Source organism: Enhydra lutris, unplaced genomic scaffold (genome assembly GCF_002288905.1).
Source record: "Enhydra lutris kenyoni isolate GAN:26980312 unplaced genomic scaffold, ASM228890v2 scaffoldscaffold2, whole genome shotgun sequence".
Lineage (NCBI taxonomy): Eukaryota > Metazoa > Chordata > Mammalia > Carnivora > Mustelidae > Enhydra > Enhydra lutris.
Genome location: NW_019154086.1, coordinates 60054549 through 60073177, shown reverse-complemented (window position 1 = coordinate 60073177; position 18629 = coordinate 60054549). Strand labels below are relative to the sequence as shown.

Sequence of the window (18629 nt, the reverse complement as noted above, 5' to 3'; positions counted from 1 at the left end):
AATATGTCTATTTTTGTCTTCTGCCCAATTCCTCACTGGACTATTTAAAAACACCAGCATTTTAAAAATTTTAATAATATTATCTATTATTAAGGTCATCTCTCCAACAGTTATTCAATGTCAGTCTACCTGACACTATAGCTGATTGTACTACCAGTACTAGGAGACAAAATGCTGGTTTGTTTGGCTTTATTTGCTACATTCTGGTGTCCTTCTAATCCAACTGCTTTAACTGCATAGTATACTGAATGGTGGGCAGCTAGTGCTTTATGCCTTGGTCGTACAGATGATGGAGTGGCCTCTTGGTTGAATGAGTAAAGGAAAGGTAGAGTAAGTGATTGAGAGAGAATACAGAGCTAAAGCTTAAAACTCTTAACCATTTCTTGGTGTCATTTGAAAGAAGAGGGAGAAAGAGGTGGTCAAAGAGATGGAGAAAAAGGGCTTACAAATATTGAGCCCTTTTTTAAAAAAAGATTTTATTTATTTATTTGACACAGAGAGACATAGCAAGAAAGGGAATACAAGCAGGGGGAGTGGGAGAAGGAGAAGCAGGCTTCCTGCAGAGCAAGGAGCCCGATGCCGGGCTCGATCCGAGGACTCTGGGATCATGGCCCGAGCTGAAGGCAGACGCTTAATGACTAAGCCACCCTGGCGCCCCAATATTGAGCCTAAAGGGCTCAATCCTCAAAACCGCTCCATGAAATAGGTGCTGTTATTATCCCATATTACATGTTTATAAAATGCTGGTAATTTGACTAAGAGTACAGGGCTAGCAAATAGAACAGTTTTCACCTTTAACCTTTCTAGCCCCAAATACCATTCTTGTAAGTCTCTCTCCTGGAGGACATTTTTTTTTCTCTGTAGGACTCCACAATTAGGCTTCAGTGTGCCAAGTTATTTTATTCCTAAATGTCTCCATATCCTGGCAGGAATCCAAAGAGAAGGAGTCAGCTCATCTCCCATTTTCATTCACTTTTTTTTTTTTTTTTAAGATTTATTTATTTATCCAGAGAGAGAGAGCAGGAGCCCACGAATGCATGAGGGTGGAAGGGGCAGAGGGTGAGAATCCTTAAGCAGACTTCCCACTGAGCATGGAGCCCCATGTAGGGCTCAATCCTACAACCCATGAGATCATGACCTAAGCCAAAACCAAGAGTCAGACACTCAATCCACTGAGCCACCCAGGTCTTCTCATTCACATTTTGAATGCTCTCATGACTTCACCCAAATCAATCGGCTTATATCCTTCCCACTACAGCTCTCCACTGTTTAACAAGCCTGCAGTAGGCTAGGCTCCTTTCATCAGCATTAATAAGTAAAGGCGTGCCCGGGTGGCTCAGTTGGTTAAGTAGCCAACTCTTGATTTCAGCTCAGGTCATCATATTAGGGTGATGGGATTGAGCCCAACATCTCACTCTAAGCTCAGTTCAGAGTGTGCTTGAGATTCTCTCTTTTGTTCTCCCTTTGCCCCTTCCCTGACTTGCACTCACACACATTCTCTCTCTAAAATTAAAAAAAAAAAATTAATAAGTAATTAGAAACCCAAATAGGTTTATGTTTGTGTCCAATCTACTAATTTGTTTTATAAAAGTAATCAGTATACACGAATATTTTTAGTTGAAAATTTTATTCTATTGTTGTATAGCTAGTATACTCTGACTACAATAGGTAAAGAAAAACCTGTAAATGTTAATTTTTACTTATTTGAATTAGAGATAGCTCAGTTTCTTTTTTTTTTTTTTTAAGATTTTATTTATTTATTTGACAGACAGAGATCACAAGTAGGCAGAGAGGAGGGGAAGCAGGCTTCCAGCTGAGCAGAGAGCCCGATGCGGGCCTTGATCCCAGGACCCTGGAATCATGACCCGAGCCGAAGGCAGAGGCTTAACCCACTGAGCCACCCAGGCGCCCCTCAATTTCTAAAGCTTACAAATTTCTGTTTCAAGTAGATTTGCTAAATAAAGTAACCAACGAAATCTTTAGTGTTTTCATACTGCTAAACAAATATTTAATCAAAATGTCTTCTTTAACTATATAATGTAATTTTTCTAAAAAAGAAATATCTGGGATGCCTGGGTGGTTCAGTCGGTTATGTGTCCAACTCTTGATTTTGGCTCAGGTTGTGAGATTGAACTCGGCATTGGGCTCCATTCTGGGCAGGCAGCCTGTCTGAGATTCTCTCTCTCCCTCTCCCTTTGCCTCTCCCCCACTCTTTCCCTCTCTAAAAACAAACATCAAACAAACAAAAAGGAAATGTCCATCTCTTTCTAAGTTGGCAAATACATATTTTTATCATGATTATGTGGCAGTAGAGGATCTGGACTCTAGAACCAGAATGTAAGGATTGAAAATTTGACTTTGCCCATTTTCTAGCAGAAAGGAAAATTACTTGATTTCTCTGAACTTCAGTTAAATAAACTAATATTTAAAACAGTGTCTGGTATGCACCCAATGAAACTTAGCTGTTATTAACCCGAAGGGAGTATTTGCTACAAGGAATCCTTCTATATTTAATTGGGAATTCTTGTAAAGTAAGAATACCTAATCTACAAATTTCCTCCAACTGTAATGAAATTTTAATACTAAGTTTAACAATGAAGATGATATAACAGTACACTCTGGAGATCTTTAATTAAACTTTCTTTGTTTTAACCTTGCAGCTTTCTTTTAGTGTTCTAAGATCTTTTTTTTTTTCCTTTCCAGTCTCAAATATTTTCATTGGCCTTAGAAAACTTATAGGCACCAAGCACTGAGTCTGTAGTGCTTGATGGATAAAATGTCCTTGGCCAAGGTAAATAGGACAGCTTTGAATGCTACCTTTACTGGCTCCAAATACCAATTCTGTGATAGCCTATTTCCGGGACAACATTTTTCCTCAGCAAGAGTTTGGAAAGATTTCTAGAAGTTTTAGTAAGGTTACTAAACAGGGATTCAAAGATAAGACAGTAAAGCAAAATCCCAGATATTACTTCATGAGCCAAAATTCTTAAATTATTTTTGCCTAAATTCAGATTTATGCCAAAATCTAGGTCAAAGCTGGTCTTGCAATTAAGCATAAATAGGAGAAAGAGTGATTCAGTAGGGCGTTAAAACTGATCCAAGAAGGAATATCCTCTTTAGTACAGTGGGGCTCTACTGTAAGAAACATGATTATCAATGTCATTTAATGCCAAAACGTTTATTCTGATGTGACCAAAGAATGTAATGAAGTTTTTAACCTCAATATATAAAATGGACAAAATATTTACTACTTCAAAGGGTTTGGCTTTCAAGTTCTGTTATTTAGAAAAATCTATAAAGGGGTGCCTGGGTGGCTCACTCGGTTGTGTCTGCCTTCGGATCTGGTCATGATCCCAGGGTCCTGGGATGGAGCCCTGTGTTGGGCTCCCTGCTCAGTGGGGAGTCTGCTTCCCTCTCTCTCTCTGCCCCTTCCCCCTGCTCATGCGCACTCTCTCTCTCTAGCTCTGTTCTCTTCCTCTCTTTCTCTCTCAAATAAATAAGATCTTTTTTAAAAAATCTATAAAGAGAAACATAAGAAATGTATAATATCATTTTAAAATTCTAAGACAGTTGTTCTTAAAGTACAGCAGGCAATGGACCATGAGGGCAAAAATATTTCAAAAATAATATTAAGGCACCATTTGCCTTTTTCATTGTGTTGACATTTACATTTTACAAACTGCATTGCAACAGCAACGGTGTATAAAACTGTCGGTACCTCAACACAAACCAAAGCAGCAGTTCTAAATTGTGTCAATAGTTACTGCATTTTTCACCTCCACTCAATCAAAGAAAAGAATACAAGAAAAAAACAATTTAACTTCAGAATGCCTTGATAAAGCAGTAAAAATGATAATTTTATTGAATCTCAAGGCTTCCGTACTTTTTAAAATTTTATGTGTGATGTAATGGAAGTATGCACAAGGCTCTTCTGCTGCTTACCAAAGGATGACAGTTGTCTCCAAAGAGGGCACTTATTTGAGTTACAAACTGAACTAGCTGCTTTCTTCATGGAACATCATTTTTACTTGAAACAAAAACTGACGGTAAACTAGAATATTCATATTTGGGTATTTGGTATTTTTGCAAAAAAAAAAAAAAAAGGAAATGTAGGGAGCTTGTGACTTCATGAAAAACAATCAATAAGCTTAATAAATTTCAAGCTTTTCAAGCTAGTATTACAATCTTGGGAAGTTTTATCTGCCACTATGAGCTTGGCCTCTTCCCAATACTCAAAGATTTTTCTGGTGAGATTTGTGGTAATATTAGTGAATATGATATGTTTGATATTCTATAACAAAATGAGTTACCATTTGGAAGATCTGCATATTTCAGTGAATCATTATTTTCCAAAAGTATGTGTTATTACACATACATTTATAATGGGAGATAGACCAATGAATTTTAATATAACAGTATTGACCTGGTCTAAGATTACACATGAAAACTAACTTCTAAACAACTATCATTTGTCAAATTTTGGCAGAGTAGCAAAGAATAAGATCTTCAATTATTTGAAAAGGCTATTAAAATACTTCTTCTTTTCCACTTACATATTTCTATGAGGCCCTATTTTGTTCATATCCTCAACTGAAACAACATATCACAACAGAAGTAATGCAGAAGCAGATATGAGAATTTAGGCATTTCCTGTTAATCCAGGTATTTAAAACATTTGCAAATATGTAAACATTATTTTTCTTTTGGAAAATATAATTTTTTTCATAAAAAGGTGTCTTTTACTTTAAGATATAATGAGTTTAACTTCTTTTTTATTTAATAAATTGATATCTTAAGACTTTCTTAGTTTTAATTTCTAATAAGGAATATCAATTAACATAACCTATATGAAAAAAAGGTCTGTGTTCCTCAATTTTTACCAGTGAAAAGTGTCCTGTGAGCAAAACTTTTGAAAGTTGTTGCCTTATGGTTAAATGTACTCTTTTTATTTTTTTTAAGTAGGCTCCACACCATGTGGAACCCAATGCGGGGCTTGAACTCACAACCCTGAGATCAAGATCTGAGCTGAGATTAAGAGTTAGACATTTAATCAGCTGAGCCACCGAGGCACCTCTGGTTAAATGTATTTCAAACCAGCAACCATTGTGACATCAGCACTAGGTCACTGATTACCATATAAAGGATTCCTTGTAGTTGACCATTATTTCACAGATCTCTCCAGCTGGACCACCCCATAAGCAGCTTACCACCCAAGAGTGCCCACTATTGCCCTTGATGTTCTCCATAGGGCATTCTATGATGTTATCAGGAAAGACATCCAACAAATAGTAAGAAAAAGACCATTTCATTCTGATACTGCTTCTTTCTTTGATTTTGGTCAGGTTTCCCATCACTCTATCTCTTGTTTTATTAAGATGTACAAACTTCAAACCAAAAGGGTAAAAGCTGCTGCTGGGCAGATGTGCACTTCAAATCTCTCCAAGATCAGACAATCTCTTAAAAATGTTTACCATACATGTAAGAACCAGCACCCAGATTCAACTAGACATCCAACTATGCCTTCCCATGATTGTGATAAAGATGTTCTCAGTACTGATGAAGAAATGAATCTTACAGCAATGCTCCAAGATATTAAAACCACCCAAATTGAACTCCTCAGCCAAATGACTGACATTGTTGGTGTAGTATCCAAAATCCAGGGAAAGATTGATTTTTATCAGAAGCAGTTGGAGGTACTGGAAACCAGAATGAATGTTAATGAAAGCAAACAATCCACAATAACTAAAGATATCTTCTCTATGAAAAAAGATATTGATACTTTAAAGAAGAAGGTGACAGAACTGGAAAACCAGAATTCTTGCTCCAGCATTCATTGTTTAGAAGTTCTGGAAGGAGAAAAGGGTAAAGAGATCATAGAACAACTTCACAAACTCCTACAACCAGAAACTCTGAAGAACACAATGGCTTCTACAGACCATGAACTCTCTTCAGCAGAACGAGAAAAAACGCCCAGTTATCGAGAGGCCACGGATGATCTTGAGGACAAAACAATTTCTTCCAAAATTAAAACTCTGGGAAAAAGTAACCATCAAAATATGTTAAGAAGCTTTAAAAAAGCAAAGTCAAATATTTATATTTACCCAGACTTTGGTACATGGATCAAACTAACTTTTGTCCATGGAGGAAAGTGGAGATTTTTCTTCAGTGCTACCGAGTTAGAGGAATTCATCCAGTGGCTTCTTTCTAGGCCAACCACCCCTCTTGAGGAACCACAACTTGTAACCCAGAGATACAATCCATTCACTGGGCCTATTGCAAGTTTGACCACATTCTGTCTCTCTGTTTTCAACTATGTTTACTATCTTTTTGGTTTCTCAAAAGAGGAAGTAACTCAACTATAAAGTTACTTTCTGCTTTGTTTGACACAAAATAAATGTGAACTGGTTGTTCCAAGCATCTACATATCTCTGTGGTGGTTGTGAAGTTCTTGGTAGTCTGCTCACTGTAGGCTCACTGTCTGTGAAGTTTTTGTATGTCTCAGGCAAGTTAAGATAGATCATCCCATTGGACAATGTGTGATGCATTTTATGTCAGTGCCCTTGTTTTCTTAAAGGCAATTCATGAGGATTCACCCAGTGCCCATGTCATAGATAATTGGAAGGAAAGAATTAGGGATCAAGGGAATGAAGAACACATTTGGTAGTCCCATGTTAGGGTCCGTAATCAAAGGAGCGAGACTGATACAAAGCGAAGGTCAAGCAAAGCTTTATTTCGCACCAAGCATCGAGAATTAAACTGACCGGTCAGGGCCGTCTCTTGCAAAGAGGCGACCCCTCCCAGCCTCACAAACTAACTTTTATAGAGGTAGTTTAGCCAGGCTATACACAGGTCGCCAATGAGATTGCAATACACAGAGAAAACTACACAGTCATGCTAAGTCTGCCACACACAGAAAAAAACTGCTAGGTAACACACGGGTAGCCAACTGAATTTCAATTTACCCTAGTAGATATATGTGCACCCCACTGATTGGATGTCTTCACCTGGCCTGACGCGCCCTTGTATCTAGGCTTTGCAAGTAAGTTCCTCTGGGAGGGGCAGGGTCAATCTAAGTTTACTGCATAGGGTCAATCTAAGTTTACTGCAACAAAATGGCTCCCTCTGGCCAACCAGGCCCTTACAGTCCCCACATCAGTTTTCTATGTCCTCTGGTCATTTTTTTTTTCTTTTAAGATTTTTATTTATTTGTCAGGAGAGAGAGAGAAAGAGAGCACAAGCAGGGGGAGCAGCAGGCAAAAGGAAGGCAGACACTTAACTGACTGAGCCACCCAGGCATCCCCTATATCCTCTTGTCTTAGTGGCCTTTGTAGATAATATCTGTGATACCAGAGACAGACTCTACTAACAAAATCTTAAACAACATACAGTGAAAAAGATACCCACTATTAGAGCTACTGAAGTTAGAGTTAGAGTTATAAAAATAAAGGGTATTGAAAGGACAAGTTACTGCCGGGAAAATATTCACTGCAAAACCTGGATTTTTTTCTTTCAACTTTAGCTTCATCTCCATCAAACAAAGGGGGATCCCACTTCTGCTAAGTGAAATAAGCAGAGAAAGGCGATTATCCTATAGTTTCACTCATATGTGGAACATAAGGAATAGCACAGAGAACCATAGGGGAAGGGAGGTGAAAACTGAATGGGAAGAAATTAGGGAGAAAAACCATGAGACACTCTGGACTCCAGGAAACAAACTCAGGGTTTCAGAGAAGGGGGTCGGGGGTAGGGGTAACTGGGTGCGGGGTATTATGGAGGGCACGTGATGTGATGAGCACTGGGTGTTATATGCAACTAATGAATCATTGAACACTACATCAGAAACTAATGATGTACTATATGTTGGCTAATTGAACTTAATAAAAAAAATAAAGGGGGATATTAGTGGATTTTTTTACATTTTCATGAGATGAGACAAATACCATGTCTTGTAGGTTTGATACAGAGGAAAAGATTAAATCTAAAAAGGCATGTATGAGTGAACCAAGTTAGATCTCAACCCTACCTAAGTACTACCATGAGTACTTATATGACAAGGTCTTTTTTTGGCATGAGCCCTATACTACATATCCAGGGTGGGCTTCACTTTTAGATACAATGGGTTATTGCCATCACAATGTAATTTTTCTAAATACCATGCGGAATAGCTACAAAAACATGTTTCCCTCACTACTTAACTCAAGAAATGAAATCTAGGGGCTCCTGGGTGGCTCAGTGGGTTAAAGCCTCTGCCTTTGGCTCAGGTCATGGTCACTGAGTCCTGGGATCGAGACCCGCATCGGGTTCTCTCTGCTCGGCGGGGAGCCTGCTTCCCCCTCTCTCTCTGCCTGCCTCTCTACTTGTGATCTCTCTCTGTCAAATAAATAAATAAAATCTTTAAAAAAAAAAAAAAGAAATGAAATCTACTGCTACCAGAGAATCCTGTGCTATTACACTACAAGTATACTTGGTTAAGTGTACTACTTTAAATTATTCTCAGTTAATAACTTAAAAGGAAGGTTTCGGCAGGTAGCTATGAAAAACCCAATTTCAAGTGAGGAAAAAGGAGCTAAGGTGGGTATAGAGGAAAGGAAGGGAGAAGGACGACAAGATGACACAGTACTGTCTGGTGCCGGCCTGGTCATAATTATATGTTAAAAATTTTTCACTTGCAAATACATTGTATCTGGTCTTTCTTTACTCATTTTCTGATAAGATGTGTACACAAAATAACTTTTAAAATCTGTCCATGCGCCATAGGTGTAGCATGGATGGCTGTCCTATACCTACTTAGATAAAGAGGGTTTGTTTTATTTGTTTTATTTTGCTTTTAAGATTTTATTATTTGTCAGAGAGAGAGAAAGCACAAGCAGAGGGAGTGGCAGGCAGAGGGAGAAGCAGGCTCCTCCCGAGCAAGGAGACTGATGTGGGACTCAATCCCAGGATCACAACCTGAGCCAAAGGCAGACACTTAACCGCCGGAGCCACCCAGGTGCCCTGAAGAGGGTTTTTTTTAAATGGGATAACTGTGTTCATAAGGTAAAGTAGAATTCTGGTAAGGGCACTAGCAATCTCTATGTATGTCTTTGCCATCAGAGATATCCGCAAGAAGCACCATAGTTCTAGTTCAGCACACTGGGTGTGACCCTTACGTCAGAGAGTGACAGGGGAAGGTGACAAAGATAAATGACCTAACAACTGGTTTCTGGAAGAGTAAAAAGTGACTCAACTGGTATTTTCCTGGGCTATCCGGGCTTTTGTCTTAATGCATGCTTTCACTCATTCTCTCCTTACCTGGCCCCTAGCACTTGCTTAATGGCCTAGAGAGACAAAGAATTAGGGAAACAGCAGAGGGCTGGGAATTGGAAGACCTTAGTTCTGGACAGTCAAATTCTACACTTACAACCTCTGTTATTTCATCTCAGCTAGCTTTGTTTGGTCGTACATTAAAAGGAAATCATATTAATTTAGTAAATACTTCTTCAGTGTTTGCTAATGTGAAGGGATGGTGAGGGATAAAAGAAAAAGCAGAAGACATTCCCAGTACCGCAGACACATAACATCAAATGGGAGAAAGAAATTGGGTACACACACAATTAATGTACAATAGATGGAGATGGAAAAAAGCAAAAGTGTTCCTGGTATCAGAGAGGAAAGGGGGTTGAGCAGCCTTGCAGTCAGGAGCTTAGGTGAGGAGGGGTTGGTGAGGGCAGCGTACCTGGAAGAGCGCAGGAGTGGGGCCAGCAGGGAACATGGGTAGTAAAAGCCACCCAGCATTTGATACATGTAAAACACAGCCTACTTCAACCCTTTTAATGGATCTCATTTTTCTCTTCAGGGATTCCCTACCATATTCATTTTAACCTGTTTTTGTTGTTGTTGTTGTTGTTTGTTGTTGTTGTTTTACCTACAAAAGAACATTAGAGGAGAAACTGAGAGGGACACTACGTGATTTTCTCAAGGTCTCAGACTTTCCCTGAAGAGGACTATTTGACCCGGTAACTCCCAGTAAGGAAAGGGAGAATTATGCTTTTGAGTCAGTCATTATCATCAGCTAGATGAGGTCACACATGATGCCTTAAAACTACAACTCAACTTGCAACTACACATGAGCACATAATTTTGTCCCAGTCCTTGCTTCCAAATTAACCCACTGATCAGCCAACTTGACTCAGAAGAAGTGGTGTCTCTCTCGTCCACATTCCCCTTCCAGTGGTCTGCAGGCCTCCATCATTCGCCCTCTTCTTTCCTCCGTCTTTTTTTTTTTAATTAAAAAAAATTTTTTTTAAAGATTTTATTTATTTATTTGACAGACAGAGATCACAAGTAGGCAGAGAGGCAGGCAGAGAGAGAGAGGGAAGCAGGCTTCCCACTGAGCAGAGAGCCCAATGTGGGGCTCGATCCCAGAACCCTGGGATCATGACCTGAGCCAAAGGCAGAGGCTTTAACCCACTGAGCCACCCAGGTGCCCCTTCTTTCCTCCATCTTAATCACTACCTATCAGTTCTTTGTACTTGACTTACAAAAATACGTCTTGGTCTTGTCCTGTGTTCCCCTCCTGCCTTGCTGACCTCTCACCTTCCTCTTTGGAGGAAAGACCCACCCTCCCTATCCCAATCTTCTACTCTCCCATTCTCTCCACAGCTCATATGATCAGGTCTTCCATACCAATGCTCTCTTCTGGTCCTCTCCCCATCACTCTGGAAGATCCCTCTGCACTGATCATTCCATTAAAATTCTGATGATTCACTTTAATGGCCCTCAAATCAAAGGGTTCCTAATCTAGCCTCTCTTGAGACCTCCTGAGCTTTCATTTCAAGTGACTAATCTTCTCCCCTTGAATGTCTATAGCAGTCACAAACTCCTTACTCTCTTTTTTCTTTTTTTAAAGATTTATTTATTTCTGACAGAGAGAGAGAGAGAGAGAGAGAGAGAGAGGGAAAGCGAGCACTCCAGGGAGGTGGGTACAGAGGGAGAAGGAGAGACATCTCATGACCCTGAGATCAGGACCTGAATTGAAACCAAGAGTCAGATGCTTAACCAACTTTGCCACCTACACACCCCACAAACTCCTTCCTCTTAAAATTCACCTTAATAACACTTCTTCTGATGCAAACTCACGTCTCTGTCGGTATCCATTTTGTTAATGGCATCACAGCACATGATACCCATATTCTAAAACTGGGAATTACTCTCCTATTTTTCTCCCTCATTGAGTGTATTAATCACCAAATATTTTTACTGTTTCTCTTTCAACTATTCATAGAATCTATCCTCTGTCTCTGTCCCCAGTTCTACTGTTTTGGTTCGAGCTTTAATATTATCTCTTTACAAATGAAGTTTGTTCCTTCTTGGTATTCCAGCCTCCAGAATGTCCAAAATCCAATTTTAAAAGGGTGATTTTTTTTTTTTAACAGTTCTAGAGCCTTTTCACCGCTCTTCATAGCAGCAAGAATAAAGTCCAAATTCCTTAGCAGAGCCTACACAACTCTTTCTATCCTGCATTCTTACCTTTGGAAAGTACTGTTCCATGGTGGAAAGGTGCAATTGCTTTAGTATCAGACTGACCCGATTAAAGAACTGGCTTGGTCACTTACTAGCCCTATGACTTTGGAATTAAGCTAAAGTTGATATTCTCAAAACCCTAGTGTTCCCATTCCTAAAATAAGAATAACAGTCATGGGCTATTGCCAGGAATAATGGGAAGCTCTTAGCAATCTAACTGATGTAGATTAAGTGTGAAATTAATGGTACTTTTTATGATTACTTCTTCATCCCCATCTTCCTGTGATAACTTCACATGCAAACAACCATGCAGCTATGTTAAATGTCGTACAGACTTTTTCAAACCTACTATCTTTGTACTTGCTCCTCCTACTGCCTTGGATGTCCTCCTTTCATCTGGCTAAGAAGAAATAATTCGTGCAGCATCTGGGTAGCTCAGTCAGTTGGGCGGCTGGTTCTTGGTTTTACCTTGGGTCGTGATCTTGAGGTGGTGGGATCAGGCTATCCGGCTCTTTGCACAGCACAGAGTCTGCTTTAGATTCTCTCTCTCTCCCTCCCGCCAGCTCATACTCTCCCTTTCTCAAATAAATAAAATCTTAAAAAAAGGAAAGAAAGAATTTGTCACTTGAGTCTCAATTCAAATACTTTTTTCTCTAAGATACCTTCCCTGATCTTTATCCTGTACCTCAGTCTCTTGAGGCAGAATTGGAGACTCCCTCAACAATCCCACCAATGTTGCCATTGATTTCATATATATATATGTGTGTGTGTGTGTATATATATCACAAAACTTTGAGTTGTTTATGATAGAGATAGAAACTTATCTGTTTATCAAGAAGGGGGGGGAGAGGAAAGAGAAGAACACATCATTCTGCTCTACCAAAAAAGTAAGTATAAATATAATTAAATGATGTATGTCAAACATGAAACCATTGTGCATTCACCAAAATGTCTCAAACTATCATTATTATTAAATTAAACACATTTAATGTAAAGGTAGCACCAAAGAGTAAAGCAACGGGACCATTCAAAGCATAACAGATCTTAGAACAGCTGTTTACTGAGCATTATGTATCAGGCACTGTGCTAGGAGCAGGAGTATAATGGTGAACTTTATTAACTGTGATTTTGGCAAATTCCTTAAGACTTCTATTCTTTAGTTTTCTCAATTCTATATTGAGAACAACTTATATCTTAAGACTATTGTGTTAATTAAACGAGACCATGAGTATAACCCGCTCAGAACAACGCTTGACTCAGGGGATACTTAACAAATGAGAGGCATTTCCTTCCTTCTCTAGGCTAGACCCTTCTCTAGGGTCATAGTCCCTGCCTCAAGGAGCTCACACTCAAAACTTTTATTAGGCATAAAAGACTTCAGACAAATAATGAACCAAGTGATGGGCTAAATACAAAAGCTCCAAACCAACTCTTGACTCCCTTATCCAAAGATAGTGTGATAAGAATAAGACAGGGTGTGAAGCTCTCCTCCTGTCTGGGCATTCAACCAATATTCCATCATCTGTAACAGCCACCCGCCAACCTTTAATTGCACACTATAAAAATAAGCATCAGAGAAAAGTATTTGAGGGGAAAGGGAGAGACTCAGTTTAAGATAAATAATTTAGTTCAGTTTGGAATACTTTCTTGCATAGACAGACACTAGGAGTATTCTATTCATTCAAAAACAACATTCACCAACATTTACTGAAATCAGACTCAATGCCATGAACTAGCTGAGCCAGATGTAAAGAAACAGAGATGGAAAAGACACCAGTCTTACCCTGAAGGAACCTACCTTCCAATGGTGTTCTCTCCAGGTGCCAATCATTATGGCTTATTGCTTAGATTTGAAGTAGAAAACTACACACTTCATTTAAAACTTAATTTAGTTTTTTCATGGGACAAAACTGAAGTCCCATGTAGAAAAAGACTGCTTGGGGTGCATGGGTGGCTCAGTGGGTTAAGCCTCTGCCTTCGGTTCAGGTCATGGTCTCAGGGTCCTGGGATCAAGCCCTGCATTGGGCACTCTGCTCAGCGGGGAGCCTCCTTCCCCCTAACTCTCTGCCTGCCTCTCTGCCTCCTTGTGATCTCTCTCTCTCTGTCAAATAAATAAACAAAATCTTTATTAAAAAAAAAAAAAAGACTGCTCTTCCTAAAAGCTACGTTTTAAGGTTACTCCTTCAAGCCACAACAATGCAACTTCTTCTGTGTTGTTTTATATTCCCCCCAAATTAGACAGTCCGTAAGGTATCAACAGATTATGCTCCATAACTGCATTTGCAAATCCACTGTTTGCAACTCAGAATGCATATTATCCAGAAACAGTATTAGAGCTGGGGTGGATTTTGGCTGACCTGTAAAAGCCGATTGAAGTACGATATACCTGGAATACTGGTACTGATGGCACCATAGAGCCAGGCCTTTGTATCCTGCCACACAAAGTGTATTCAGGAGAAGAACTACAAACGCAGGATCAGGGTCCCCCACTGTCCTTGCTCTCCCTACTGTCTGATGGCAGAGAAAATGTCACAGATTGATGGCACTAGGAGGATACCGTGGGGGAACAGAGAGACAAAGGACAGGATCTAAATGGGAGCCAAGGCAGCAACTCTAGGGATGAGAAGCTGTGAAGGGGGTGTTCTTGGCTGAGGAAGGAGGCAGTGGTTCCATGCGGCTCCTCAGAAATCTAGTCCAGGGAAAAGAGCCAAAGTGGGACCAGGGTCACCTTTCACAGGGATGAAGGACTGAAAGCTGAGCTAAAAGGGAGACAATTTATACATGCAGAGGACTTAGCATAATTTCTGGCATATAGCAGTGTTCAGTAAATGGTGACAGAGATGTTGGTCCACCGAGCTAGAGGCAAAAATTGTAGGCTTCACTCCCTCATTTGTCTTTTGGAATATAATCCCCTTAGGAAAGAACTATTTGCAAGGAACATGGAACTCGAAGCCTTTCTGAGCTGTGGAATGTTAGCGGCAGCTGCAGTTCGTGGAGCAGGACAGCGGCTGGCGGGGCGATGGAGCCTGCAGGGAGGAGCGCCGCTCTAGCAGGCTCCTGAGACAAAGAGAGGGTAGGTTTATATATCCCCGCATCTTCCCCCTGTCCCACCCCATCTTCTCACCCAACACTTGAAGCACAAGGGTGTAGGCTTGTGGAAGATGCATCTGAGCCAGTGGCAGAGTTAGGGAGGGGGAAAGACAAGGAGAAGGAGAATGAAAACTCCCAGGAGAAGTGAGAAATAGGGGCACTTGGGTGGCTCAGTCGGTTTGGCATCAAACTCATGATTTCCGCCGCTCAGGTCATAATCTCGGGGTGGGCAGATCCAGCCAAGGGATGGGCTCCGTAATAAGCATGGAGTCTGCTTAAGATCCCCTCTCCCTCTTTTCACCCCCTGCTTGCTTGCTCTCTCTCTCTCATAAATAAATAAAATCTTAAAAAAAAAAAAAGAAGAAGTGAGAAATAGCTGAGTTTCTGCGGCAGCCCTTCATAGAGTAAGGCAATCCAGGCCATGTGCTTGAAAATACTAAAGGTAAGGCAGAGGTAAGGCACCAGGCCATGTGCTTGAAAATACTAAAAAAGACAGTGCCTCCTTGGGCTGATTCATCAAATGGAACGGTCATCCTTTTTTTACTTTCGGTTACATTTTAGTGCTGAGGAATCTGCACAAGCTTCCAGGAACAGCTCTCAATAGGACTCTTCCAATATTTTCGTTAGTCGAAGTCCAACCTATGTTGAAACACTCCCCCTCTCCCCAGCTCGCAGTGAGGATAGGAAAAGAAATGCATGAAAATGCACCCGGGCGATAGCCTGATTCTGATGTTACCTTCTTTCCACCAGTCTCTTTAGAAGGGGTGTTGTCACGAGACAATGTCCTGATGGAAGGTGTCACACACCTTTTGGATATCAGAAAATCGAAATGTGGGTGCCACTCTCAGTTATAGTGACCCTCAGTCAACTTATATTTGCCACCTATAAAGATAGTAATTGTTTGATGTACAGTTTATAATTGGATCCTGGCTATCAGTGACATGGTTATTTGTTGTTATAGCAATATTAACAAAATTATGCCTATGGCAGTCTAATTAGAAGAGCACCATAGGTGACCCAGCTGGCATTTTCAATATGTTATCTAAGAGGTATGATGAGAAGACAAATCAGTGCTGACTTAATAAAGTTTCTGATCAGAGGCTGGTCTAAAGACAGCAAGTTATTGAAGGAGGCCAAGCGGAACCAGTGACTGCTGGATTCAAGCAGGCCATTAGAGGACAACAAAGAGCAATGGAATTTACTAGATTCAGTCTCGTGGCAGCCAATAACAATAAAAGTTTCCTTCCTTCTCAGCAGTAGGATCCTAAAGTCATAAAAGTCTAGCTAGGAAGCACTGTGTAACGTAAAAAGTTGTTGAATCATATTGTACAATTGAAACTAATATAACATTGCATTTTAATTATACTTGAATTAAAAAAAAAAGATTAGCTATGAAAAGAAGCCTGAAGGTTACCTAGTTCAGTGATATTCAGGTGGGGGTAGCTCTAAGGAACCATTTAAAATCTCCTGTTAGATTTTTGCAAATTGGTCCCTCCCGAATATCATATGTCTCTGGTTTGGGGGACATAACCTTATCCCTACTCCATTTGAGAATCATAACTATAAGGAGCAGCATAATGCAGGGACCAAAAACAAACACCTAGATATTAGATAGGCTTGAATTAAGGAGGGCTATGTCACTTGCTAGGTGTGTGACCTTGCTGAGTTTCCCTAAATTCTGTGAGCCAAATTCCTTTTCTCTAAACTGGGGATAATAATAGATTATAATGCAAAATGATGTGCTGAGGATGAAATGAGGAAAAGCACTTAGCTCAGCATCTGACAAATAGTAAGTACTCAGTAAATGTTCCGTATAACTTGTGATGGCTCCTTTTATGTCAACCTGATGGGGCTAAGGCATGCCCAGATAGCTGGTCAAACATTATTGCTGGGTGTGTCTGTCTGTGAAGATGTTTCCAGAATAGATTAGCATTTGAATCAGTAGACTAAGTAAAATAGCGCACTCTCCCCAATTTCATGGGCGTCATCCAATCTGTTGGGGCCTGAATAGGACAAAAATGTGGATGAAGAGTGAATTTACTCTTTGCTTGAGCTGGGGCACCCATCTTGTCCTGCCCTTAGACATTAGCACTCCTAGTTTCAGGGCCTTTGGTCTTGGAGCAGGACTTACATCATCAGCCTCCCTGTTCTTGGGCCTTCAGACTCAGACTGGATCTTACACCATTAGCTCCCTTGGCTCTCAGGGCTTTAGGTTTGGACTAGAACTGTACCTCCAGCTTTCCTGGACCTCCACCTTGAAGATGGCAGATCATGGGACTCTTCAGCCTCCATGACTTCATGAGTCAATTCCTCATAATAAATCTCTTTCTATATACCTATATGTACCCTATTTGTTCAGTTTCTCTGCAGAATGCTGACTAATACAAAACTCTATTATTATTACAGCTGAGTGGCTGGGAAGCAGCTAGCCAGGTGTTGATGAAGAAAAAGATCAAGAAGCAGAAAGTTAGTTCAATTCATTGAGGGGGAACCTGGGATCCAGGGGTGGAAGTGATTTGCCCAAAGTTCCCCAGGTTATACCCAATCTGGACCAGATCCCAAGGTTCCAAATGTTGGGCCTGGTACTCTTTAGGCCAATTGAATTATTGCATTCTGGTAGCTAAAGAGAGAGCAAGCTGTAGCAGAAAATGCACAGGCCTAGTGGTCAAAGACACATTTAACTGTGCCTCTCACCATCTGTGTGGGATCTGTAATGTTCCTTAAACCAGGGCAATGCACTGATCAAAGATAAGAAATCTGCCATTACTGCTACCCAATCAAAGTCTCCTCCTCAAGATCATATAATTCATGTTCCATTATCTTTGAAACTTTGACCTATCTCACAGTAGAGTTTGCCATGGTGGTCTTCTATTATCTGAATATTTCATTAGGTATCAGGTGCAAATATTATATGGCAATATGTGCATGCATATATACATACTTATGTATATATGTATATATATCGTCTCAAATATGTATATGCATATATATCAGGTATATATATCTACATCAGATGTATATGTATAGATAAAACTTTGGATTAATTTCCTTGCCTGTTGTCAGTGATATTGTTCTGGTTACTAAAGTCATAGATAAAAAAAGTTGTAACAATAATAAGCAAGTGTGTGTGCATGCACTCACACTCACACACACACGAACACTTCCAGGAAAAGCCTCAGATGGTACCTCTAAATGTTAAAGTATCTTCAAAAGTTGAAGAGCTGTGAATAAGTTTTAAGTAGCTTGTCATATGTAAGAGTTTGACAGGAAACATACATTAATACACTTAACATAAAACAGAGTGAACTGCTCTTAGCTGGTCTTCCTGCTCACCATCATCTTTAGAACATAGCAGTGTTTCTCTTTCCTTATCTCTCTTTCTGTATTTTTCATAAAGGGTTAGTTTTTCCATCCGTGGGTTTCTCCCTCCTTTTTCCCTCTGTCTCTGTCTCTCTCCCTCTTTTTCCCTCCATCTCAGTTTTTCTCAGGTTGATGTGGCACACATAAATGTGTCACACATAATTCACTTGCCAGCCAAGGTCATGGGGACTTATGTGTCTTTCCTCTTTTTTCTCCTCCTCGCTTCACCCAATGCACCTCACTGGTGACCTTTCCCTATTCTCCCCAATTCCACGTCTAAGTATCCTTGGCATATTAGCCAGGTTCTTCAGCAACACAGCCAATGAATTAATTGATTAATTAACATCGTTAATATGTATGTAATGTAAATATGTAGTATATAATATAAATTACGTGTACAATTATGTTTATATATTTATTTAAATACATGTGTTATATATCTAAATATCATGTATTATATATGTATCACATGCATAATATATATCATAAATGCAAATATAATACATATAAATTATATTTTATATGTAAATATATAATTGCATATAGTATATGATATATAATAAAATATTTATAATATACAAATATATATAAAGAGATTTATTATAAGGTATTGGCTCACATGATAACAGAAGCTGAGAAATCCCACAATCTGCTATCTGCAAACTGGAGCCCAGGGA

At 39.7% G+C, this 18629-nt stretch overlaps 1 protein-coding gene across 1 annotated transcript; it reads left to right on the top strand.

Moving 5' to 3' along the window:
- Positions 1-5177: 5177 nt before the first annotated feature.
- LOC111151180 (coiled-coil domain containing 54) lies at positions 5178-6410 on the top strand. The gene has a single exon (XM_022508984.1). The coding sequence runs from the start codon at positions 5376-5378 to the stop codon at positions 6360-6362; it is 987 nt and encodes a 328-aa protein (XP_022364692.1). The 5' UTR covers positions 5178-5375; the 3' UTR covers positions 6363-6410.
- Positions 6411-18629: the final 12219 nt, after the last annotated feature.